Source organism: Bacillus rossius, chromosome 16 (genome assembly GCF_032445375.1).
Source record: "Bacillus rossius redtenbacheri isolate Brsri chromosome 16, Brsri_v3, whole genome shotgun sequence".
Classification (NCBI taxonomy): domain Eukaryota; kingdom Metazoa; phylum Arthropoda; class Insecta; order Phasmatodea; family Bacillidae; genus Bacillus; species Bacillus rossius.
The window spans coordinates 44,202,296-44,229,257 of record NC_086343.1 but is presented as its reverse complement, the minus strand read 5'-3'; the positions used below and the strand labels follow the sequence as shown (position 1 = coordinate 44,229,257).

Below are 26,962 nucleotides of genomic sequence, written 5' to 3'. Positions count from 1 at the left end.
GTCGTCTCTCCCTGGCAACCCGGCGAGGGAGGGCTCGATTTCCCGTGGAAAGATACGGAGCACGGTAAGATGGTGATGGCCAGTTTTGTGACACAAGAGCATATCAATTAACATGTAATAATTATTCATGAATATTAAATACATAAAAAGTTTTAGTTATTTCTCCTAATGAAATTTGCATGTGCTCTATGTTCGTTTGCGCATTGCCACACCCGGCCGGGCGCTCGCACAACACAGCTGCCCGTGACTATAGCGTCACGTCGTTCGGTGCACTGCCCTACCCTACTCTACTTGGCACGCGCGGGCATGTTCGTTACACTTGAGCTAATTCGGGTGTTGAGGACACACAACGGCCTGTGCTCTCAGAGGGAGCACTAACGGCGGCGTCAACTTTATACAAAATCGAATATGTGGCTGTGGAGCGAAATCAGCCGACATTAATAATTTTTGTCAGAATGCCCACAATTTGCAGATAGAACAAGTTTTTTTACGGGAATTAACAGTTACAACTACCATTCCCAATGAAATTCCTGTATTTGTTCATTGTTGCTCCTTTTATCTATGCTATTTACCATGTTATTTCAAACTTTTTACATCACAATGTATCTATATAATTTCCAGTAATCCTTATTTTCCTCGGAGCTTTCCTAGATAATCTTATCACTCAACCCCTTTCCGGACAGACCGCTTTAGATTTATGCGAATACTTATTAAGTAGTATCCAGTGCAGTTTTCAATAATCCTTTACACTTCATGCCTTGGTCGTCGGTTTTCCGCGGGAAACCATAATTCACAAAAAAAAAAAAAAAAAAAAAAAGATTGGTTTTGGTGTCTGGTTGTGCGTTTTGAAGACTATCTCTCAGGATAAACTCTTGGTTTTTAAACACAACCAAGATGAATCCCATGACGTTAGTATATTATTTTAGTTACTATCGTTTGTATTTTATAATGCTAAAATATTTATTACATCACCCAGAATTACTCAAATACCCACATTGAAAATGTCAATGTGTATGCAGTTCTGGTGTACCTGATTTAGACAAGATGTGCTTTTATTGGTTAATGTAATTTAAGTAAAAGGGTTCAGTGTTGGTGAGGTTTCTTGTTTACTGCTTCAGATAGGGCTTATCGATGTAACAAACAAGCAAAATTCAGGACAAGAGCTATTAGTCGGTGTTGAGTGCTCTGAACTACTTCCATAACCTTAAAGCAGCCAGTGGCGTAGCTTAGAGGTGGGTCGAAAAGTATCAACCTGATACTTTGTCACTGATACGCGCCTGTATCAGGAACGGCAAACGAGTACACTTGAAAAGTATCAAGAACTTTAGTATCAGTTCAGAATTCGCCTGGAACACCATGGCCAATGTGCGCAGAACCCGATCGCAGATGACGGTCACTTGGGCGGAGCTTGTGAAAGGGGAGGGAGCAGGAACGACGAATAAGGGATAAAGAAGGGAAATAATGTAGGGGAAGAAGCGCAGGGGAAGGCGTTGAAGGAGAGGCGCAAAGCGAAATTGTTACGAGTCGTTTGGTTATTGTCCCACATCAAAGTACGCTCAGTGCGCAGTGCGTGCACAGTCTCATTCAATAATAAAACTAATGAAATTTTAATATTAAAAAGTACATTAATACAAGATATAATATTTATATTTGTGCACCTAACAGCTATGTAAATGCAAATAAATTCTCAGTTGACACTAATAACAGATGTAATCAACATTAGGACTTTTTTTTCCGAAAACAATTAGTAACTAGTGTTTTCATACATTAAAAGATTACGATTTTATCAAAAATTAAAAATAAAAAAAAACAGATACTTACAATAGTGAGCATACTATATCAATGTTTACGTTTCAAATGTTTCTTCAGATTAGTCGATGATGATTTGTAACTCAGTTTTTGTTAACACAAATTACAATTAGCAAACTCATTATTTTCCGTAAAAAAATTCCACACAAATGAAGTCTTTTTCGTGCACTTATCCATTCCTTATTTCACTATAAAGATACTAACTACAAAGCATGACAGCCCGCAACAATGTACATGGTGATACACGGCCAGGACGAACTGCAGTGAATGTTGAACTGATTGATACTGGCTGTATCAGGCGGGCATGAGAGTAACAGAGGTAGAGAATTACCGGGCGTGATAAATAATGCATCAGAGACACCGATACCTTTTTATGCTGGTGATGACGGCATGGAGGATGTGTACCTTGTCGCTTCCTGGGACCGCTACTGCTCTGATACAAAAGTATCAGATATTTGTAACTAGGTACATTACTGTATCAGTATCAGGTTGGAACAGATACCGAAAATTGCTGTAACAACCCACCTCTAGCGTAGCTAAGGTGACTGGCGTCCCTGGCTGAATTTGAAAATGGCGCCCCCTCTTGGGTTAAAAGAGAGGGGGGAGGGTTGAGTAACCGCGAAACCGTCGCGGCAGTGTCCCCCCCTGCTCCAGCACCCCTGGAGGGGGCCATCCCTGCCACCCGCTTGCTACGCCGCTGATAGCAACTTGGAGCCCAACTTAGTGCAACTATCATGTGATTGCATTGAACGAGTACCATTTGTTCTTGCACTAAAATTTGGAATTCAAAGCCTGAAAAGTGCATTATGTGAGATTTTTAACAAAAATATGGCAGACAAAAAGCTAGTATTAAGTTCCGGAAATAAAGATAGCTACGAGCTATTGTGTTGTAAAGTATTAATTTCTGGGATCAATCTCTGAAAATTCCTGGGAGATGCATAAAATTACTGAAATGTAACAACTAACATCTTAATCACTATAATGACTAACTACATCATCAGTATAGTTTAATATTTTAGGCCTGGTTTTTTTAACTTCCGTTTGTTTCAAAACCCACATTAAACTGGCTTGTCTTCTGAAAGGCCATCAGAAGATCTACAAACTGAAGAACAGCTAATAATTTCTCCTTATTTACTTCCATGAGGTCTGCCATATTGCCTGGAGCCAGTGGGGGATAAACTGCACTAAGTGCGCCCCGGCTGAATACAAGTGGCCACTGAAACATGATGTACTACTGCACTCGGGGCCAGTGCTGTCATTGGCAGATGCTGGTAGTCTTCATCCCTGTGGGGGTACAACTTGAAACACGAGATGGAGTGGGTAGGAAGCTGGGTAAAATGGTAAAAGAGTAATACTTGCCCCTTAAGTAATCAAATTGTTGATGTCTAATACTTTCTCTGCTTCCCTTTCCCCACCATCTGAAAATACATGCAAAGCTGTGGGTTCCAAACATTTAACAGCAGAAAACTACTCATTTATCGCTAATAAAATAGATAAAACAAATAAGTATATTTCTGTCTTCATGCCAAGGACACCAGATATTATTTATATTAAAGAAAAAAATTTAATAAGACACAAAAAATATCTCTATATGTAGGAAATGTGTTTTAGAGTACTTTAACTGTAAAAAATAAAAATCTACTTAACCTGTCAAGCTATCAGTTGAAATAGTGGCTATATTTAAATTCTTGGCGTGTCCAGACACCACAGTTATGAAACCAGAGTGTGGCGGTGTGCTGCTTGCAGCAATGTGAAGAACATCAAGAAGCTGAGCGAACAGGACCTGAGCGGCAAGCTGAAGACGTCCTGGCACGACCAGTACAAGGACAGCGCGTGGGTGTTCGTGGGCGGCCTGCCGTACAACCTCACCGAGGGCGACATCATCTGCGTGTTCTCCCAGTGAGTAGCTGCCCACTCACCCTGCATGCAGGCAGTGCTAGTCAGACACAAGTGTTCCTGGGCGGCCTGCCGTACAACCTCACTGAGGGCGACATCATCTGCGTGTTCTCCCAGTGAGTAGCTGCCCACTCACCCTGCATGCAGGCAGTGCTAGTCAGACACAAGTGTTTCTGAGCGGCCTGCCGTACAACCTCACCGAGGGCGACATCATCTGCGTGTTCTCCCAGTGAGTAGCTGCCCACTCACCCTGCATGCAGGCAGTGCTAGTCACACACAAGTGTTCCTGGGCGGCCTGCAGTACAACCTCACCGAGGGCGACATCATCTGCGTGTTCTCCCAGTGAGTAGCTGCCCACTCACCCTGCATGCAGGCAGTGCTAGTCAGACACAAGTGTTTCTGAGCGGCCTGCCGTACAACCTCACCGAGGGCGACATCATCTGCGTGTTCTCCCAGTGAGTAGCTGCCCACTCACCCTGCATGCAGGCAGTGCTAGTCAGACACAAGTGTTTCTGGGCGGCCTGCCGTACAACCTCACCGAGGGCGACATCATCTGCGTGTTCTCCCAGTGAGTAGCTGCCCATTCACCCTGCATGCAGGCAGCGCTAGTCACACACAAGTGTTCCTGGGCGGCCTGCCGTACAACCTCACCGAGGTCGACATCATCTGCGTGTTCTCCCAGTGAGTAGCTGCCCACTCACCCTGCATGCAGGCAGTGCTAGTCAGACACAAGTGTTCCTGGGCGGCCTGCCGTACAACCTCACTGAGGGCGACATCATCTGCGTGTTCTCCCAGTGAGTAGCTGCCCACTCACCCTGCATGCAGGCAGTGCTAGTCAGACACAAGTGTTCCTGTGCGGCCTGCCGTACAACCTCACCGAGGGCGACATCATCTGCGTGTTCTCCCAGTGAGTAGCTGCCCACTCACCCTGCATGCAGGCAGTGCTAGTCAGACACAAGTGTTCCTGGGCAGCCTGCCGTACAACCTCACTGAGGGCGACATCATCTGCGTGTTCTCCCAGTGAGTAGCTGCCCACTCACCCTGCATGCAGGCAGTGCTAGTCAGACACAAGTGTTCCTGGGCGGCCTGCCGTACAACCTCACCGAGGGCGACATCATCTGCGTGTTCTCCCAGTGAGTAGCTGCCCACTCACCCTGCATGCAGGCAGTGCTAGTCAGACACAAGTGTTCCTGGGCGGCCTGCCGTACAACCTCACCGAGGGCGACATCATCTGTGTGTTCTCCCAGTGAGTAGCTGCCCACTCACCCTGCATGCAGGCAGTGCTAGTCACACACAAGTGTTTCTGGGGGGCCTGCCGTACAACCTCACTGAGGGCGACATCATCTGTGTGTTCTCCCAGTGAGTAGCTGCCCACTCACCCTGCATGCAGGCAGTGCTAGTCACACACAAGTGTTTCTGGGGGGCATGCCGTACAACCTCACTGAGGGCGACATCATCTGCGTGTTCTCCCAGTGAGTAGCTGCCCACTCACCGTGCATGCAGGCAGTGCTAGTCAGACACAAGTGTTCCTGGGCAGCCTGCCGTACAACCTCACTGAGGGCGACATCATCTGCGTGTTCTCCCAGTGAGTAGCTGCCCACTCACCCTGCATGCAGGCAGTGCTAGTCAGACACAAGTGTTCCTGGGCAGCCTGCCGTACAACCTCACCGAGGGCGACATCATCTGCGTGTTCTCCCAGTGAGTAGCTGCCCACTCACCCTGCATGCAGGCAGTGCTAGTCAGACACAAGTGTTCCTGGGCGGCCTGCCGTACAACCTCACCGAGGGCGACATCATCTGCGTGTTCTCCCAGTGAGTAGCTGTCCACTCACCCTGCATGCAGGCAGTGCTAGTCAGACACAAGTGTTCCTGGGCAGCCTGCCGTACAACCTCACTGAGGGCGACATCATCTGCGTGTTCTCCCAGTGAGTAGCTGCCCACTCACCCTGCATGCAGGCAGTGCTAGTCAGACACAAGTGTTCCTGGGCGGCCTGCCGTACAACCTCACTGAGGGCGACATCATCTGCGTGTTCTCCCAGTGAGTAGCTGCCCACTCACCCTGCATGCAGGCAGTGCTAGTCAGACACAAGTGTTCCTGGGCGGCCTGCCGTACAACCTCACCGAGGGCGACATCATCTGCGTGTTCTCCCAGTGAGTAGCTGCCCACTCACCCTGCATGCAGGCAGTGCTAGTCAGACACAAGTGTTCCTGGGCAGCCTGCCGTACAACCTCACTGAGGGCGACATCATCTGCGTGTTCTCCCAGTGAGTAGCTGCCCACTCACCCTGCATGCAGGCAGTGCTAGTCAGACACAAGTGTTCCTGGGCGGCCTGCCGTACAACCTCACCGAGGGCGACATCATCTGCGTGTTCTCCCAGTGAGTAGCTGCCCACTCACCCTGCATGCAGGCAGTGCTAGTCAGACACAAGTGTTCCTGGGCGGCCTGCCGTACAACCTCACCGAGGGCGACATCATCTGCGTGTTCTCCCAGTGAGTAGCTGCCCATTCACCCTGCATGCAGGCAGCGCTAGTCACACACAAGTGTTCCTGGGCGGCCTGCCGTACAACCTCACCGAGGGCGACATCATCTGCGTGTTCTCCCAGTGAGTAGCTGCCCACTCACCCTGCATGCAGGCAGTGCTAGTCAGACACAAGTGTTCCTGGGCGGCCTGCCGTACAACCTCACCGAGGGCGACATCATCTGCGTGTTCTCCCAGTGAGTAGCTGCCCACTCACCCTGCATGCAGGCAGTGCTAGTCAGACACAAGTGTTCCTGGGCGGCCTGCCGTACAACCACACCGAGGGCGACATCATCTGCGTGTTCTCCCAGTGAGTAGCTGCCCATTCACCCTGCATGCAGGCAGCGCTAGTCACACACAAGTGTTCCTGGGCGGCCTGCCGTACAACCTCACCGAGGGCGACATCATCTGCGTGTTCTCCCAGTGAGTAGCTGCCCACTCACCCTGCATGCAGGCAGTGCTAGTCAGACACAAGTGTTCCTGGGCGGCCTGCCGTACAACCTCACCGAGGGCGACATCATCTGCGTGTTCTCCCAGTGAGTAGCTGCCCATTCACCCTGCATGCAGGCAGCGCTAGTCACACACAAGTGTTCCTGGGCGGCCTGCCGTACAACCTCACCGAGGGCGACATCATCTGCGTGTTCTCCCAGTGAGTAGTTGCCCACTCACCCTGCATGCAGGCAGTGCTAGTCAGACACAAGTGTTCCTGGGCGGCCTGCCGTACAACCTCACTGAGGGCGACATCATCTGCGTGTTCTCCCAGTGAGTAGCTGCCCACTCACCCTGCATGCAGGCAGCGCTAGTCAGACACAAGTGTTCCTGGGCGGCCTGCCGTACAACCTCACCGAGGGCGACATCATCTGCGTGTTCTCCCAGTGAGTAGCTGCCCACTCACCCTGCATGCAGGCAGTGCTAGTCAGACACAAGTGTTCCTGGGCGGCCTGCCGTACAACCTCACTGAGGGCGACATCATCTGCGTGTTCTCCCAGTGAGTAGCTGCCCACTCACCCTGCATGCAGGCAGTGCTAGTCAGACACAAGTGTTCCTGGGCGGCCTGCCGTACAACCTCACTGAGGGCGACATCATCTGCGTGTTCTCCCAGTGAGTAGCTGCCCACTCACCCTGCATGCAGGCAGTGCTAGTCAGACACAAGTGTTCCTGGGCGGCCTGCCGTACAACCTCACTGAGGGCGACATCATCTGCGTGTTCTCCCAGTGAGTAGCTGCCCACTCACCCTGCATGCAGGCAGTGCTAGTCAGACACAAGTGTTCCTGGGCGGCCTGCCGTACAACCTCACCGAGGGCGACATCATCTGCGTGTTCTCCCAGTGAGTAGCTGCCCACTCACCCTGCATGCAGGCAGTGCTAGTCAGACACAAGTGTTCCTGGGCGGCCTGCCGTACAACCTCACTGAGGGCGACATCATCTGCGTGTTCTCCCAGTGAGTAGCTGCCCACTCACCCTGCATGCAGGCAGTGCTAGTCAGACACAAGTGTTCCTGGGCGGCATGCCGTACAACCTCACCGAGGGCGACATCATCTGCGTGTTCTCCCAGTGAGTAGCTGCCCATTCACCCTGCATGCAGGCAGCGCTAGTCACACACAAGTGTTCCTGGGCGGCCTGCCGTACAACCTCACCGAGGGCGACATCATCTGCGTGTTCTCCCAGTGAGTAGCTGCCCACTCACCCTGCATGCAGGCAGTGCTAGTCAGACACAAGTGTTCCTGGGCGGCCTGCCGTACAACCTCACTGAGGGCGACATCATCTGCGTGTTCTCCCAGTGAGTAGCTGCCCACTCACCCTGCATGCAGGCAGTTCTAGTCAGACACAAGTGTTCCTGGGCGGCCTGCCGTACAACCTCACCGAGGGCGACATCATCTGCGTGTTCTCCCAGTGAGTAGCTGCCCACTCACCCTGCATGCAGGCAGTGCTAGTCAGACACAAGTGTTCCTGGGCGGCCTGCCGTACAACCTCACTGAGGGCGACATCATCTGCGTGTTCTCCCAGTGAGTAGCTGCCCACTCACCCTGCATGCAGGCAGTGCTAGTCAGACACAAGTGTTCCTGGGCGGCCTGCCGTACAACCTCACTGAGGGCGACATCATCTGCGTGTTCTCCCAGTGAGTAGCTGCCCACTCACCCTGCATGCAGGCAGTGCTAGTCACACACAAGTGTTCCTGGGCAGCCTGCCGTACAACCTCACCGAGGGCGACATCATCTGCGTGTTCTCCCAGTGAGTAGCTGCCCACTCACCCTGCATGCAGGCAGTGCTAGTCAGACACAAGTGTTCCTGGGCGGCCTGCCGTACAACCTCACTGAGGGCGACATCATCTGCGTGTTCTCCCAGTGAGTAGCTGCCCACTCACCCTGCATGCAGGCAGTGCTAGTCAGACACAAGTGTTCCTGGGCGGCCTGCCGTACAACCTCACTGAGGGCGACATCATCTGCGTGTTCTCCCAGTGAGTAGCTGCCCACTCACCGTGCATGCAGGCAGTGCTAGTCAGACACAAGTGTTCCTGGGCGGCCTGCCGTACAACCTCACTGAGGGCGACATCATCTGCGTGTTCTCCCAGTGAGTAGCTGCCCACTCACCCTGCATGCAGGCAGTGCTAGTCAGACACAAGTGTTCCTGGGCGGCCTGCCGTACAACCTCACTGAGGGCGACATCATCTGCGTGTTCTCCCAGTGAGTAGCTGCCCACTCACCCTGCATGCAGGCAGTGCTAGTCAGACACAAGTGTTCCTGGGCGGCCTGCCGTACAACCTCACTGAGGGCGACATCATCTGCGTGTTCTCCCAGTGAGTAGCTGCCCACTCACCCTGCATGCAGGCAGTGCTAGTCAGACACAAGTGTTCCTGGGCGGCCTGCCGTACAACCTCACTGAGGGCGACATCATCTGCGTGTTCTCCCAGTGAGTAGCTGCCCACTCACCGTGCATGCAGGCAGTGCTAGTCAGACACAAGTGTTCCTGGGCGGCCTGCCGTACAACCTCACTGAGGGCGACATCATCTGCGTGTTCTCCCAGTGAGTAGCTGCCCACTCACCGTGCATGCAGGCAGTGCTAGTCAGACACAAGTGTTCCTGGGCGGCCTGCTGTACAACCTCACTGAGGGCGACATCATCTGCGTGTTCTCCCAGTGAGTAGCTGCCCACTCACCCTGCATGCAGGCAGTGCTAGTCAGACACAAGTGTTCCTGGGCGGCCTGCCGTACAACCTCACTGAGGGCGACATCATCTGCGTGTTCTCCCAGTGAGTAGCTGCCCACTCACCCTGCATGCAGGCAGTGCTAGTCAGACACAAGTGTTCCTGGGCGGCCTGCCGTACAACCTCACTGAGGGCGACATCATCTGCGTGTTCTCCCAGTGAGTAGCTGCCCACTCACCCTGCATGCAGGCAGTGCTAGTCAGACACAAGTGTTCCTGGGCGGCCTGCCGTACAACCTCACTGAGGGCGACATCATCTGCGTGTTCTCCCAGTGAGTAGCTGCCCACTCACCCTGCATGCAGGCACAGGTATTTGTTTCCAACAAGAACTAGCACCAGTTACTCGTGACACCTAGTGAATAACATACATTATGTCTGCAAAATATGCCTTGCTGGACAGTTTTTTAAATTAGTTAATATAATTTGTTATATAATTTTTTTATTTTGTTCTGATATTTATTTTTGAGTTTTATGATTGATAGTTTGAATCTGACTACTATTATATTAGTTTTTAGAAATATATACATGATGGGTTTTTCTTCATATTTTATATAATTGTTTTGCAGTATTTAATATTAAATATTAAATTATTTTTGATTTGGATATTCTTTATAGTATTGTAAATGTTTGTGCTAGCATATGTGGTTATACAATAAATGTAAATTAATATTTTTCGTTATTGAAGTTAAGATTTATATTTTGTTTATTATTTTTTTTAGGTGAATTTAAAATATTTAATAATCTTTTTTTGATTCTTTGAATTTAAAAATTTAAACTAGGATTAGATACCTACCCTATTATTTTAAATGTTTAATTTTACCTGGGTAGTAATAGATATGGTCTTTAATTTATAAAATTGGGCAGTGTCGTAATCTATATAGTTACAATATATGAGGGAATTTTAATACATCCAAGTGTGTGTATCGTTTTGGGGCATTTATAGAAGTATTTTTAAGCTCTTCAAACACAGTTTCGGTTGTCTTTATTGTTCATCCCTCTTTCTAATTTCTAAAAATTTAATAGGTATCCAAAGACCCTCCCCCCTTTTTTTTTGAAATGATAATATTAGGCCTATATATATCTACCTTAAAAAAAACTCATTTTCCATATTGTTTTAAGATAATAATTTATTGTAGACAGTTAACAAATTTTTATAAGTACCTAAGTTGTTTTACAATATATTAGTGAGTTGATTTGAAAATATACTGTAAAGGCTCTTTGTAGTCAGTTGTAACATATCCCTTCCTGTTGTTTGAAATGCATTTTAACATCAATTTGATAGCCAGTGTTTATATAGGTGGTGCATAATCTCACCATTCATTTCTTGAATTTCATTGGATGTTGAACGTGGATTGCCTCAGAGTGCTCCTTCTCTGTGGCACTGCCAGGTTAACAGCTTGTGTCTGACTGCCTCATGAGCTTCATTTAAACAGCAAGACCAGTTTTCTTAGTGGTAATGTGGGGTCAGATACAATCAACAGTACAATAATTTACATAAAAAGCATGCATTATTAAAAAATTGAAAGTAAAAGGACCAAACAGTTCCTTTTTTCATATTTTTTTCAAAATGTATCTCTTGTGTACTGCCAAACTTTGAATGTCTGACTAATCTCGTAGTGAGATTTTAATGTACTTCTATAATGCTCTACATTTAACTTGGTTTTTGAGGTTAGGAATATATATACCTAATGGAATAATATATATTTTTTTGTATTTATAATGAGCAAACACTTTACAGCCTATAATTTGTCAGTAACATAGTGAAATACTACTAGTCAAAATCAATAAAATCAATAAAAAATATTCTACAAGTGTCATCATAATGTCAAGAACTATTCATGTCCACGCTTGTAAGTGGTCATTTGTCAGCATTCTGCCTTGGTTATAAAACAGGCCCCAGGCGTCTCTGACTATAGTGGGACAAGAAACAGAAGAGTTTACTTGTATTTTTCTGTGTGCATCGACCACAGAACAAGGAGGGAGATACAAAAGTGCGAACTTACAGTGGAACTGAAACCAGGTTTTTTTATTGCACGACAAGAGATGCTATTTGTTGAGTGGGCCCATAACTGCTAGCAATAAAAAATTGGGATAGAGGTTTAAATCCAAAATTTTAGGTTTATAATGTTAATTTAAATACTTGACAACAACCAGGGGCACAACAACTAAATTTCCAAAGGGGGGGGGGGAGGGCAATATACGTTTTTATAAAGAATCATCGATCCCCCCTATTGAAGCGGGGGGTCCGGGGGTCCTCCCCCGGGAAAATTTGTATTTCAAGGTGGAAAACGGTGCTATTTAAGCAGTTTTGTTATCTAAAAATTGATTACACAGCACTTTCTTTGCCCCCACTTCAAGGTTTCAGAGGGGGAGGAAAATACCCTTGCCCCCCCCCCCCCCCCCCTGTTGCACCCCTGACAATAACTAATGGATTCATAAAAAAGATTTAATCTGTGCAAAAAACACTTAATGCTGTTTTGTAATAAAAAAGCATGTTCTGTATAAATTGTGACCTTGTGGTCACACAGTATATTTTTTTTAAAGGATTTAAAAAGGAAGAACAGTTTCAAAGACTGTTAATATAATTGGAGAAAGAAATTATATATATATTCTAAGTAAAAATATACGTTAATTAAGTATATTCTAGCTGCGTTAAAATGTTAAGCGGTAACCCGGTTAAAATATAATTTTTGTTTTGTAGTTGGTATTAATTGACATTTAAAATTATTTTTGATACCTTATCTTATTATGTTATTTTGTTTTAGAAAAATTAATATGGTATCTTTATAATTTACTGTGATCAGTAGATGTAATCAGTTAGAAATGTGGCTAGTAAAAGAAAAGACATTAGTGTGTCGTAGTCACAGATATCACCCCCGTGATTCTGGTTGCGTCTTACTCTCAGGTGGGGTTCAGGCCTCGTGGCGGGGGAAATTATCACTATCCGTACTACAATGACAGTTCGACAGTTTGAATGCAAGTATTTATTGAGCCCTTCACAAAGTCTATTTACATGGGCGGAGAGTTTCCGGGTGTTGGCCTCGGCTTTATCGCCCGGTGAACAAAGTTACAAAATTATATAACATAGTTTTTAGAAAAACATATAATCATTACTAATACAAAAGAATACATTCAAATTATAAACCATTACGCATTAAACAAATAAGTATGTTCCTAATACTAAATTACACAGTATCACATTGCGTGGGGCAGGGGTGGATCAGGGGCTGACGAGGCATAACGGCCTGAAGGAGCTGGGGAGACACTTGGGTCGACGTCAACCGAACGAGCCTTGGTATGCTTGACCGTGAGGCGGGAGCGGAGGGGGGGAGTACTGTGTTTCCCGGCCCGACCAGCCGTGCAAGCACGTGGCACACGAGGGGAGGTCCCTCGGAGTCGCGTGCTTGTCCGCAGGTTCGGCGAGGTGGCCAACCTGAACCTGGTGCGAGACAAGGCCTCGGGGAAGTCCAAGGGCTTCTGTTTCCTGTGCTACGAGGACCAGCGGAGCACAATCTTGGCCGTGGACAATTTCAATGGAATCAAGGTTGGTCTTCTAGTTCCACAATGTTGGGCTTTGAGATAATCATACGACTGGCAATGACGTGAAACATTTGTTCACAAAACAAGTCTTGTGAATGGGAGATAAAATTTTTTTTTGAATATTTATTTGTAGGAAGTTTTTAAATAACATCTTTCATCATAATATTTTTGAATGGCAAGCTCTTACGTTTATAAATATCAGTTTTGGTAAATAAAAAAAGAAATTGAAATTGAAAGTAAATAAATTTACAAATGAGAGTTTTAACTTTAACAAATTGTTTATTTATATTTGGCTATATTTTGTTATCACAATACATGTAATTCACAGTTGTATACAAGCAACATAATTGATCTTATTGAGTCAGTATTAACGTGAACTTTTTTATTGAATGTTTGTCTCATTAACAGCCAGTTTACTGAGGGATTGTATATTACTATTGACAATAAATTTTTGTTTTGTTTAGAAACAAGTGCTTTACAAACAATGGATAATTTTCTTTTGTTTACCGCATTGACCCACAGAAGGGTTCGCCCATGCTCCTTTAATTTTGGTCAGAAAAATCCAACATTTTGACTGTAAGGGTGCACCTTTCCTAGAGTTCCATGGATTTACCGGCAAACTTGTGCCGGGCTGGAGGAATATAATAGGTGCACTTGAAAACACAGACGGCTGCAGTTTTGTCACAGTTAATGTATGTTAACACTGGACACTTTAGTCGTGACATAAATATCATGTGTCTAAGGAAAGTATCAGACAGTATTTGCATCTGACACACGCTCAGAGGATGTATATATCTGCGGTAAGTGTCCGAGACTTACTTTTTAGCAGGTTGTTATTAACCTGTTTATACTGGACACTGGAACAAGTGTCGGATGCAGAAATGAAGCTATGAGATAAAATGGCGGACTGATGAAATGTAAGAAAATGAGGTTAGATAAGACGTGAAATACAAAAGTATAAGCAAATTAAACTAACAACCTGCGAGGGTGTATTATATTGTTAAAATAGGCTAAATTTCAAATAAAGAACATAAATTTTCATATAAATTCATGTTGGTATTTATTTTTATAAGTACTACATTCAATAAGTCACAGATGCAATCTTTTTTACCTATTCGACCAGTACATAAGACTACGCAAAATTTCCGATAATTTCTTCGCTCGTACATCACTGAAAAGAACATGTGTTTAAGTTATTATGTCATTTTTTACGCTTTTAGGTATGAACATTTTCCAACTGTCTTCAAATCTCGTTTCCAGTTTAATTTGCTAAAATAAAAGACTTGAATGTGTGTAGTCTGTGCATGGTATCGGTGTTACGCAATTTCACTTTTAATTCCTGACAAAATTTATCTTTCTCCTGTAATGCAGGTAAATCTCCAGAAATACCTTTTAAGCGTACATGGTCGGACAACAGGTTAGCTGCCAAAAATTAATTTGGACGTTTTTCGCCTGACAGCCTGACTAAATTAAAATCCGGAACTCTACTCAGAAAATCAGCTACGGTGTTATCTTTACCATTTATTTATATGGCAAATCTCAAGGTAAAACTCTTGCATTGAAAAGCACCATCTAGTCAGTCTACTACAGAATATTTTACCGACTTTTAGTCATGTCAAAGACTGATGATCCGTTAACAATTTGATCTTTTCACCTAACAGCAATTCCCTGAATATCTGGAGTGACCATATTACAGTCAATGTTTCTTTTTCCGTTACTGTGTAATTTTTTCTGCGCCATTTAACGTACGGCTGGCCATGGCTACTGTCTTTTCAATACCATTGTCATCACATTGTGCCAGTTAAGAACCAGTGCATCGGCTGACACATTGGTATACAACAACAATCTCGCCCTTTCACAGGGTGATCAATAATCTGTTCTTTCAAAAACACTGATTTAACTTTTCAAACGTACTCTGTGTGCTGTCATTCCATTCCCAATTTCTGTCCTTTTTCAGCAAATCAAACAACGGCAATGCCAATTCCGTGACTCTATTGCTGTAGTTGCTGTATAAACTATTCATGGGTAAAGTACGGCCCGCGAGCCAAATGCGATCCTTCCGGCAGTCAATCTGGCCCGCGACATGGTTTAGAAAACCCCTACAGTTACACATAGGACAAAATGTATTTCCTGTGTAGCTAGAATAAATAACAGTTTTCTTCTCATTGCGTTGTAAGTACTGTATTATCGCATCTAATACTAACTGGGTTTGCACGCGACCTCGCGTAGGCCTAGTGTTGTAGCAGACGTCTGTAGCTCAGTAGCATGGAGATGTGGAGTACAATACGTGTGGCAGTGTTCACACTGGTGTCTCCACGGTGCCTGGCCTGCAGAGCGCTCGGTATTGCTCGGCTGAGTTCGGAACGAGTCGGGCGCTACCAATCTCGCATTGTCTGTTCTCAAGGTCAGTGTAGTTGGGACAGTCATGTAGGCAGTGTCAAGTCACCTCTGTGGCTGTGTGTCTGGCTTGTGTTTCCAAAGTTTTGCTTTGTTGGTAGTGTTTTTGACATTTTTGATCGTTAAATGCCAAGTAAAAGAGTAAAGTTGATTCAGAATTAGTGATGGGATTTTCGATACTTCGATACCTCGATACCTTCGATACTTGACGGTATCGCAAAGTATTGAGTATCGAAACTATAAGTTCGATACATTTTTTCGATACCGGAATGCCTGTTCATTTGTATTGAATTACGTTTTGAGTCGCCATCGTACAAAATACAACTACATACTAGAACAGCTTATTAGCCGTAATTATGATAACCAATAGGCTTACATCAGAATAAATCATCATTATATAAGTCGTTACTGCAACTTGCCAATAGTAAACAAACGGTAAAGTAAGGTTAAGTTGTTTTTGTTTCGTGTTCAAGAAGTTATGTTTTTCGTACGTAACACTTCTGACATTGAATTCACAGGAAATTTGAAAGAAAAAACAATTGTAGAAATATTGAGCACTTAAAATTGACATTAATTGACTCCACTCGCAATCCGTCGCAATAGTAACAATAACACGCCTAGTAATAACAGTCAACAGCATAGAATAAGTACGTGTCTCGTCTCTCGTGTATGGTAAGTACCAGAGATTTGTATCGATATTATGAACATTTTCAATTGCCGCGGTCGTATAGTGACGTAAATTGGCGCCACCAGCGCGAACTATCATTGTTTGCGGCAATTTTATTTAAGAGAGCGCTACCTATCTTTATTTACATTTGTTGGCGGTAAAAAAAAGTGTACTGGAAAATAAAAGGGCTAACTCTCTTGAAGATAGTTTGTATTTTACTTCTATTTTTTATATTGATTTTTATACTCAAGTCTTTAAAGTTGTTCACAGTTTGTATTTTTTCTTTTAATAAAGAGGGAATTTATATAGTTTCAAACTAATTTATGTTATTTGTAATAATTTTTACTTAATGGGAAAATATTTTTCCCTGGAGTATCGAAAGTATCGAAATGTTCGAACTTAAAAAACAATACAGAATCGAGTATCGAAAGTGTGGTATCGTCCCACCTCTATTCAGAATGTCATGTTTTTAAATATGAGTGGATTTGGAAATACTTTTTCACGCCTATTAAGGTTAAACCTGTGTGCCTCAATTGCAATGAAGCTGTAGTCGTATTCAAGGAATTCAACCTCTCACGACACTTCATGACAAAACATAACAATGCCACTTATGAAACTATGACTGAAGAAGAGCAGAAATGAAGAAGTAAATAATCAGCTGAATTGTTTACTCTATGGTTCTATTTCTTTAGTTGTGCTCTCTGATGTTGAATAAAACAGTGAGTTATTGAAAGTGTGTTTGTAAAGTTAGATGTTATAATTATATTGCTCTGATAACTATTTTATTAGACAGTTGTTAGTTCATAAACGTGAAATTAGCATTGTTCATAAGAATTTAGGTCTAGGTTATGAACATTCTTGGATAAATGCAATTTACTTGTGAAATGCCTACTTTGGGATTTTGTAGGGTTGTAAAAAAATAATAAATTTGACTCTTACAATGCTAGGAAATATTTTTCAAATATAATCACCTTGTTTATTACATTCCATAATAATAATAATAATAATAATAATAATAATAATAATAATAATAAAGCAAATTGTTCATTATTTTCAGTAGCAGATCCCCTTATGGTATTTAAGTGGAAATCACATAATTGTCTTATGAAATGCCATTATATTGGTGTGCGTTGTTGTTGGCTCCGCCAGCTCCTGGGACGCACCCTGAGGGTCGACCACGTGGCCGACTACAAGGTGCCCAAGGACTCGGACAAGGTGGACGAGGTGACCCAGTCCCTCCGCGCCCACGGCTGCTCCCACGACCCCTCCGGCGTCCGCGGGGCCGGGCCGGACGAGGGTCCCGTCAGGATCAAGGCAGGTGTGTGCCTTGCTGGGACCAACCAGCCTTGTGATGTTATTATAGGTTTGGAGTTGCCCGAGTGAGTACCCTTTTGACAAAGCTAGGGCATATTTCGGAGCAGAATACAGTTCATGTACTTTAAGGAGGAAAATTAAGGACTTCATAAAGTGTTGTTTGGTTACTTCAAAACAAAATCATAAAGTAGAAATAAATAATAACCCATAACCCTTTCCACTTATGATGCAATTTATTGTTCTGCATGATCACATGCAAAAGAGGAAAAAAAAAGCGATAAAAACCATACAATTAATTTAAACTATAATAATTTGTTATTTTAAATCTTTGTGACTAAGTCAAAGTGTGCCTGCCGAAGTGAATTGTTTTACGCAGGTTGAGTATTACCATTGGTATATCAACCGGTCTCTCTGAGATAGCAAAATACGCATGAAGCTGTCGTGCACAAACTAATTGAAGCCAGGGACACTTTAAGCAGTAGAGTGTGAACCCCCAGACCTGCCTTGTGTCACTGTGCCGGACAAGTTACAGCTCATTCTACATTATTTATTTTCTTTACAACTTCAGTAGAGATCAACTCACACGGGTCAGCTGGTAGCAGCATTGAGGCTTATGGGACGGACTAAGCCAGCGCTCTGGTGGCCCGGGGAGGAACTACAGTACTGGTTACTGCGGGAGACGCCAGAGGGCAGGCGTTCCACGGGTGTTCGAACTCCCAGGGGAAGTGATTCGCAAAACTACCGCTAGATGGCATAAGCATGTACTTCATGTACTACTGTAGTGGCCTTGGGGAGAGGCCGACACTGGTCGGGGTTTGTGGCTGGTCAAAGACTCGGGGCGGTGTTCCCAGGAAAACCTGGTGAAGGGGGGGGGGGGGGGTTAAAACTGCGGTGCCAGTGAGAACGGTGGTTTTCAGGACCCGGAGGCGTGACGATACTTTGGCGAAGATGATTCGCGATCATGCCAAGGAGTGCTCGCGTCAGGCGAGGTCTAGGAACTGGCCGGTCCTAAGAGCTTGCAGGCCCTAGCAGTTCTCGTCACGAATCGGGGACGAATTACAGGAGACGTCCGTGCGCCAAGGCTGGAATAATGGGATCGCCCTACTGGGTCATTGAATAGTAGAGGCTGGGAAAATTAGGGGAGACGAGTCTGACAAAGGTTGGATGGGAGTGTACAGGAGGAAGAACACGTTAAGTTCATGCAGCAGAGGAAAGATTGGAGACATTATTTAATTCAAATTTGAAATGATGCTTAAAATACTAGTTGGCGGCACAAACTATATTTAAAAAGGTAATCTATACATACATGTAATGTTTAAGCATAACAGAGGGTTACATTAAATAATGAATAAAAATTTATTACAATTAAAAATACATCAGCCTATGGCCAAGCATGTTCATTGAAGGTCTATGCGACGATTATGAAGCGTCGCCTTGCAGACATCAAAAGACGAAAGTTAGTGGGCAAAAAGAGAATAGAATTGTCTTTGGATGTAGCACTTCCTTTGGTGCAACTCAGCTTTCTGCCTCGCAGCCGACAGACGACCTTTTGTTAGCACGAAGGCGGCAGTACCATGTCACAGAAGCTGCACACACACTAATGGGCCCTGTGTTTATAGTTCCAAGAGTTTATGTTTTGAGATGCATTCGGTTTTAAAGTCAATTCCCGTTAATTCCTTTTTAAGAAATACTCACAAAGAAGTAAATAAATCACGTGACTAAGTACAAACTATGCCGGAAGAGGAGGGAAGGATCGCCTGAGCCTTGGCTGCCAAACGTAAGAAGCAAAGTAGTTCAGTTATGAGTCTCTGGAGTCACAGATCCTGATATCTGCTGTCCTCGTTCACTGCAGGCCAGTATCCTTGTCTGTAGTGTGCGGTAAAACACAAAGTTTTTTCTGGGAAAGTAAACGGACGTACTCGTCTTATACTTTTTTTTTCTGTTTTTAATGAATGTGCGCAAAAAAAATGCAAGGAGCTAGAATGATTGTTCTTTTTTAGTAGACTTATTTTTTGAGTAATTAATGTTTTTGAGATGATGTAATAGCATGCCCATTAGCAACCAATCATTTTTTTTTGTTCTAGAATCAAGTGATGAACAGCCTAAGAAGAAACGAAGTGAAAGGAGAAATTAACATACATGATGAAAACTACAGCGGTGACATTGGCGTGGTTTGAAATGTACCTGACGTAAGACACGAAAGAAATTGCTGACCAGTGCGAAGAAGGTGGTCGGACTGACCGACGCTGGGGAGCTTCGTGAAGACGTCGAGGCACGGTGATCCTTCGAGACAAGACCACAAACCATATTTCCCAGTGGTTTGTCAATGTGTAGACTTGGATGGCAGTCAGCACTGAATCAAGCCTCCAGCAGTGATCCACATCTTGGGAGACACTGGTCTGTCACTGTGGCAGTGTCTCACATTGTCGAGAGCCAGGACTTCGGGACCACTGTGCAACGAGCATGTTAGGCCGAAGAAGCAGGCAGGATATTATATTTGATTCAAAGTGCTCCTGTTTTTCACTGATTCCGACGTCAATCATCACTTCATCTACACTTCTTTGACATCATTTTAACAGCAACACAAGTGCCTGTATGTTCTATGTTGAAAATTATCTTGTTTTGTTAGAAAAAAATGAAAATGTTTTATTTCAAGCACAATTTTATTTTGTTTAGTTCAAGATCTTGCATTCTTACATTGAATTCCACAGTATCTCTTCAGTGGAAACATCCTCGCACTACTTGGGGTTGGCCTACCTGAAGCGCTTCAGAACTATAAACAGGTCTACGTATTTCAGCGGCATCTGTTTACGGAAAGCATTTGAGAAGATTGAGTCTTGTTTAAGTGACCTTTGCTTATCAGACATTCAGTATTATCCAATTTCCCCCCCTCCCCCCGAAAAACAAGCAACTTAGTGAAGTCCTTTTTGTTGCTACCAACTACCACAACTAATTAGTTATGTACCTTTTTTTTTCCCAGTTAATTTTTTCAGTTGCTCTGTTGAAAAACATGATTATTAAGTAGTTAATATGTGAAATGATAACATACACTAGTTTGACGATGAATATTCTTTTTCTTAACACTTTCAGATTATCTAACATTTTTGCTTATCCGAAGTTCTGCCGGACAGTTTATGTCAAACAAACGAGACACTACTGTAGAGTGTTTAAAAGCACCACAGTATTAATCAGATGGTAACATTTAAACTTAGAAATCACACCACAAATTAGCTGACATATTTATAATGTAGAAAGATTTTAAAAAAATCTCAGAATTGTATCATTACAATAAAAGCTGTAGGTGAGAGACTTTTTCATATCATTTAATTGAATCAGAAAACCCATTTTCATGGATAGCTTTCTAGCCAACAAAAAAAAAAAATTTTAGTCGTGCTTTTTCACCATAAACGGGTTACCTCAGTCAAAACATTTATTGATTACGATAAAGTGATTTGACTTCAAATAACTCGAGTATACTTAGACCCATTCTAATGAATTTATAAAATAAAAGCAAAAGAACGAATCATTTAATGTTAATTTATGGGCGCCAACAACTTCTAAGAAGTTGTAATAAAATGAATATTTATATGAATTAGAAGTAAACAATAAAAGTGTGTGAATGAGTTGACTTAAATATGAATGCCACAATATTAGTATCGTGAACGGAAAACAAAGGTTATTACTTTTCAGTGTCATTCAATTAATACCACCTGATATACATGGTTTGCTTCATACCAGTAAAATATCGTCAAACTCATTGAACCTATTTTATTAAATGTCTTCAATAATTGAATGGTTTATATACAGAATGAAGTAATTTTCATTATCCTAGCTTAGTAGGTAGAGCAGGATATGTTGTGGTGATATTCGCTAGATTTCTAGATTATATGAAGTACAATATTTAAATAGTAACACAAGTTATGATAGACGTAAACATTCTGGTACTAGAAGAAAATGGTGTGTCGACTGACTTCTAAGGATTTTAAATATTTCGGAGTGTTAGTTCTGCAAAGTTAGTAAGTTATACGAGATTCCTTAAGAAAGATACGACCGACCTGTAGTAATAGTTCAGTGTAATAGAACTATGTAATACGGTTTCTGACTTCTTAATACTGGAACTCAGCATCGAATAATCCGCATATTCATCCTTGAAACACCAGCGCAGCAGTTCCGCGTCTTCGTCCTGGGAACGCCTCTCGGTGGTTCTGGATGGAATCGAACTGACGATTATTCCGTAGATTTCTATTTCTTCGTCCTGGGAACGCCTCTCGGTGGTTCTGGATGGAATCAAACTGACGATTATTCCGTAGATTTCTATTTCTTCGTCCTGGGAACGCCTCAATAATTCTTATAATCTTCGTAACCGTGGTTTGTTATCTTCATCCTGGGAACGCCTGAATACTTCTTGAAATTCTTCGTATAAATAATTTATTTTCGTCTAACTGGGAACACTTGAATAATTATTATAATCTTCGTATATGTTGTCCTTTTTCTTCAAATCAATAATTATTTTCAAATTATCAGTAGAATAAATTTCTCCTATTATTTTATGCAATTCTTCTAAATAATTAAAATTAGTGATGGCCCGATATTCAATATTCGATATCGGAGATCGGTAATATCGGCACATTTTTCAATATCGGACATCAGTAAATACTTGCGATATTTTGATAACCGATGTTTGCTTTCGCCAATAATACTTCTCACATAACCTTAAGCCCTTTTCACAATACCGCGACGCGACGCGATGCGACGTGACGTCATACCAAACCAGCCAATCACAACTACATCGCCCGCGATGCGCGACAGCTCACTTGGCGACGAGGCTGTTTCGTCGCTTCGGCGATGTCGCTAATGACGTCAGAAATAACAGCCAATCGGAAACAAGATTGTGGTAAAGAAGAAGAAGAACTGAAAACAAGGGTTAAGAAACGATGTATTGATGCATCTAAGTAATGTGGATTTTGTTCAATTGAAATTAGTTTTGAAGAACGTCTGATTGATGTTCAGAAAAAGCCGTGTTTGTACGATGTTTCTAGTACCTAACAAATATTGTAATCAGACGGAGAAAAATAATGCTTGGTTAGAAATATATTATGGGCTTCGCGATTCCTATCCATAATTAAATGCTTCTACCAGTCAGTCAGTGTACAAATATAATAACAACAATCTGAATATTACCACCAAGAACTTTTGTTTACAACCATGTTGCAAAATATCCCCAGCAGAGTGCAGGCTGGTTCGTTTTTTTTTTTTTCGCCAGCTGCATGGCGATCGCGTCGCGCTATTATGAAGTGCACTAGCTGGCGACATATACCGTATATACTCGTGTATAGCGCGCCCTTTTTTCCCCTCAAGTAAAGGAAAAAAATAAGGATGCGCGCTATACACGGGGAAAAAAAATTTTTGGGGGGGGGGGGGAGGCGGGGAGGAGTGGAAGTCGTTAACTGCCGGGTGACGGGTGACGTTTCTGGCCAGCCCCCACACATAAGCTCAAGCAACAAGGCCTCTGTTTCACACACACACACACACACACGCACACGCGCGCGCGCGCAAGCAAGCTCGCACATCATGGTCTCTTGTTTATTTTTAGACCTCCCCCCTTTACAGAAAGCCAGCTCAGAAGCTAGTAAAAAGAGAGAGAGAGAAAGAGAGAATGTTGTCACCAGTTCCCCCCCCCCCCCCCGGCAACTTCTTCGCTTCCTCCATTCCTCACCGGTGAGTCATCAAGTTCTCCGCGCCAGCTTAGCAACGTAGCGCGGCACGCCTCCCTCCCTTCCTTCCTTCCACGTACCAGTTGTGACGATATAGCGCTTCATTATCTTCCGTTTAGACAGCAGAGTTTATGTATTTTCCTGACGCATCACCACACATCAATTTAAATAATCAGGTACCACAAAATGTTAGTAAAATTTATTTATGGGGGAAAAAAAAATTTCAATTTTTTTTTCTTTGGAATTAGTTGCAAAAATCGTGGTGCGCGCTATACACGAGGGCGCGCTATACACGAGTAAATACGGTATATAAGTCGCTGCCTTCGCTAAATATCGTCGCCAGATCGCGTCGCATCGCGTCGCATTGCGGTATTGTGAAAAGGCCTTTAACCGTAATTCCAAGCTTATTTTCCGTGGGCGTAATTTATCTTTCTTCACGTCACCATATTACCTATTAATTCCAAGCATAATTTCCACTGAAACAATTTCAAGCCTATTTTTTCTTTCTGATACTGCAATGCATCCCGACGGTACAATTCTTCCATGTGTACACAAATCCCAGTCATTAGTGCATATTTATTTGTTTCAGATATTCGCAAAATGTTTTAGCATGATAAATTTTCAAAGTTCAGTGTACATAAATTGAAAACATAAACAAAAATAATTACGATATTTAATTTAATAAGTGATGTAGCTGTAAGTAAACATGAAGAAGAATAAAGTTGCTGCTTGATATAACAGGCATTTTCTTTCCGTGTCGTTTCATGGTCGCCAACTGCTGTTCTATACAAAGACGTTACGTATGTTTTCCAAAGCTAAAATATGAAACGTGTTTAAGTAGGGCAAGTTGCAGCAAAGGTATTATGTTGGCTATATTATTGAGTGCATTGCCAATAACATAAATAAAGATATGTGGTTTTATAATCTCTGCAGTACGTTTCAAAGTTGTATTGAAATTACTTTTCACGTATTTTTAACGTGTTTTCCCACCAATAAATGGAGTGATACACTTGAACAATGGTCACAAAATTTGCTAATTGAAGACCTTCCTTTCTAGCGTGTCGTTTACCGTGATGAAATTATGCAAAGGGTACAAAAGTTTGATGTTTTTCGGACGGTATTTTTCGTAGATTACAGTTGAGACACTGGACTAAGTACATGCAGTGACTCGTGAATTTGAATTTAGAGAGCTTATTTGTAGGCCATTATGATAATTTCATTATTAGCTTTCATTTAATGTGATTTTACAATTAATAAAAATAATATACATTCACATAAGTATGTTTTATTAATATTTAACATTTTTCATTATTGTCTCTAACAATACTCCAGAACCACAATTTTATAGAATCAGTATTAGAAATGAGATAGGTAGGCCTATTATCGGGTATCGGGTATCGGATCGGTAAATTTGGAAATATCGGAATCAGTATCGGTATCGGGTTGGTGGATATCGGGCCATCACTAATTAAAATGCCATAATTTTCAATTTCTTCTGTAATGCAATTATACGTCGTGCTTCTACGAATATTCGAATATTAATTATCGTTTTTGTTTTCTCCGTCAAAATTCCAAACAAAACTTTTATTTTCGAGCAATAGTTTTTGTTCTACCGTCTTCGTCCAATACCAGAGTGTTTTACAAAATTTAGTTATATAATATTAAGCAGAAACTTGAAAATACATTTCTTATTGGCTTAACAAAATATCTAATTACTTGAGCAAAGAAGTTCGATACTAAAAGATATACCTGCAAAATTATTAACTTATGGTTCATAGAGAAAGTGTGTCAAAATAATACTGTAATTTAATAAAACTTAAACCTATTTTCTGTTAATGTGCAGCCCGGTGGACTCACGGGTTCGACTAGACTGCAAGCTATTGAAACAAAAAGTGTAATTATTCAGAGAGGTGTAAATGTAGTTATAGAACAGGACTAACCACATTCGTTAACTTGTTTTTTATTGATAACAATCATGAGTATAAATGCTTAATACATGCATAACAATGTATGTGAACAAAACGTGCTCTATTACGACGCATTAAAACAATCAATCGCAACAAGTCCGCAAGAAAGTTAAAAATATAACGTGAACCATTATGATGCGGTACCTCAATAAACGCAGCATGAAAACAATACTGGGAGTATACAATAGGCTACAGTAAAATAGAAGATTATTAAAATGCAGCAGTATTACAGGAGTATAAAACCCCGGTGGACTGCGCAGGCCATATAAAAAATGATTCAAACAAACAAAACAATTTAGACAGAATCAAAACGAATAAATAGCCCTAAATGTGGAGGTTCGGTGCGGCCAGGGGAGAGATTATGCAAACCCAAACTCGATATTGGCTCACACGAAAAACACACACTAAAATACCAGAGCACTGGATTTAAAAGAACGTTAGAAACAAACAACACATACAAGTATGTAATAAAAAAAATGCCAGCAGGACTAATATCAATTAGGCCAAAGAGAATACATCAAAACATCATGCCACATAAAGCTTAACTTGAGACACGTGACATTTTTAAAATTTATTAACTTGAAGTGACTTTAATAATAGCATATTAGGGGCTAACAACCTATGTATTACATAAGGCCCTTCAAAAGGAGCCAGCAATTTCACATTTAACTGGGCTCAAAGACTAGGCAAAACACAAGACTGGCACAAAACACAATCTCCAACCTTAAAATCATGGGCTGCTCTGTGTTTATTATAAGCGGTAACAACCTCCTGCAGACCTGCCAACTTGTACGATTCTGCCGTAATTTGTACGGGTAATTGCAGTTCTTACGTTTTTACGGGGAGCAGCATTAATTTTACGCATTACGTTTCTGCTGGCCTGAAATTCTACATCGACTCACGGGCTAGCGTTTTCAATCTCGTGCCATAAAATAGTATTGGTAAAATAAAAAATAAAATTGCATTGGTAAATACCATAAATGTACAGTTTTTGTTCCGTATATTTGTTAGAACAGTGCCGTAAATGTCACGTACAATACCACAGTTTTGTAATGGTTTTTATGGCAAGAAGAAAGGAAGTACCGATTTTTACGTGCTGCAAGATTGTTTTAACTGTATTTTGTGGTACATGTACTGTAGTTTACAGTACAGAATACCATATATTTGCACTGACCCGGCAACATTTTTTGCCGCGCTTCCACAGTACTGCGCTGTGGTGAATACTTTAGAAATTGTTAGATTCAGTCATCAGACATCGTAATTGTAGACTGGACAGTTGTATATGCGACAATGTGACGTCATTCATTCACTTAAAATAGTAACCTTTATCTACGGGATAATGGCACGGACCGCCCAGAGGCCACAGGTTCAGACTGTTGTAGATGGGCCCGTCGTGTACGAGATTGCAGGTTATGTCCACGCATGTAGTGTTGTGTTTGATAACAAATAGTGGTTTGGTTTACATTAATTAAAAACTATAGTGGTTCAGTGAAAGCAAAATATTTACAATACAGTTATGTTTGGGAGTGTATTTGAGTTTCACATACATTTCGTTGTGTAGTGAAGCAAGAAAGACATAAAGTTGTTTGAGTCAAGATGTTGATTATTTTTCTTTTTTGTTGCATAAATATAGTACTTATGTGCCAACAAAAGGTATAAAATGTGTGATAAAAAGAAACAATACGTTCAAGTGTTTAGATCGGCATACTTTACACAGTTTTCATGTATTCTGAAGTCGGAGAAAGGTGACAAGCATGCGTTTTGTTCCGTCTGTCGCTGTGATATTAATATTTCTCATGGGGGCAAAAATGATATCACTAACCATATCAAGTGTGCGAAACATGTAAGTAATTTCAAATAACAACAGGAAAATAAAAAGATTAACACTTACTTTGGCACAAATAGTGTTGAAAATGAGGTTATACAGGCTGAGTGTTT

At 42.5% G+C, this 26,962-nt stretch overlaps 1 protein-coding gene across 1 annotated transcript; it reads left to right on the top strand.

Moving 5' to 3' along the window:
- Window positions 1–649: 649 nt before the first annotated feature.
- On the top strand, window positions 650–26,619 carry LOC134539918 (RNA-binding motif protein, X-linked 2-like). The gene is made up of 5 exons (XM_063382269.1): window positions 650–908; window positions 3,556–3,708; window positions 12,840–12,969; window positions 17,179–17,347; window positions 19,428–26,619. The coding sequence occupies exons 1-5, from the start codon at window positions 895–897 to the stop codon at window positions 19,475–19,477; spliced, it is 516 nt and encodes a 171-aa protein (XP_063238339.1). The 5' UTR covers window positions 650–894; the 3' UTR covers window positions 19,478–26,619.
- Window positions 26,620–26,962: the final 343 nt, after the last annotated feature.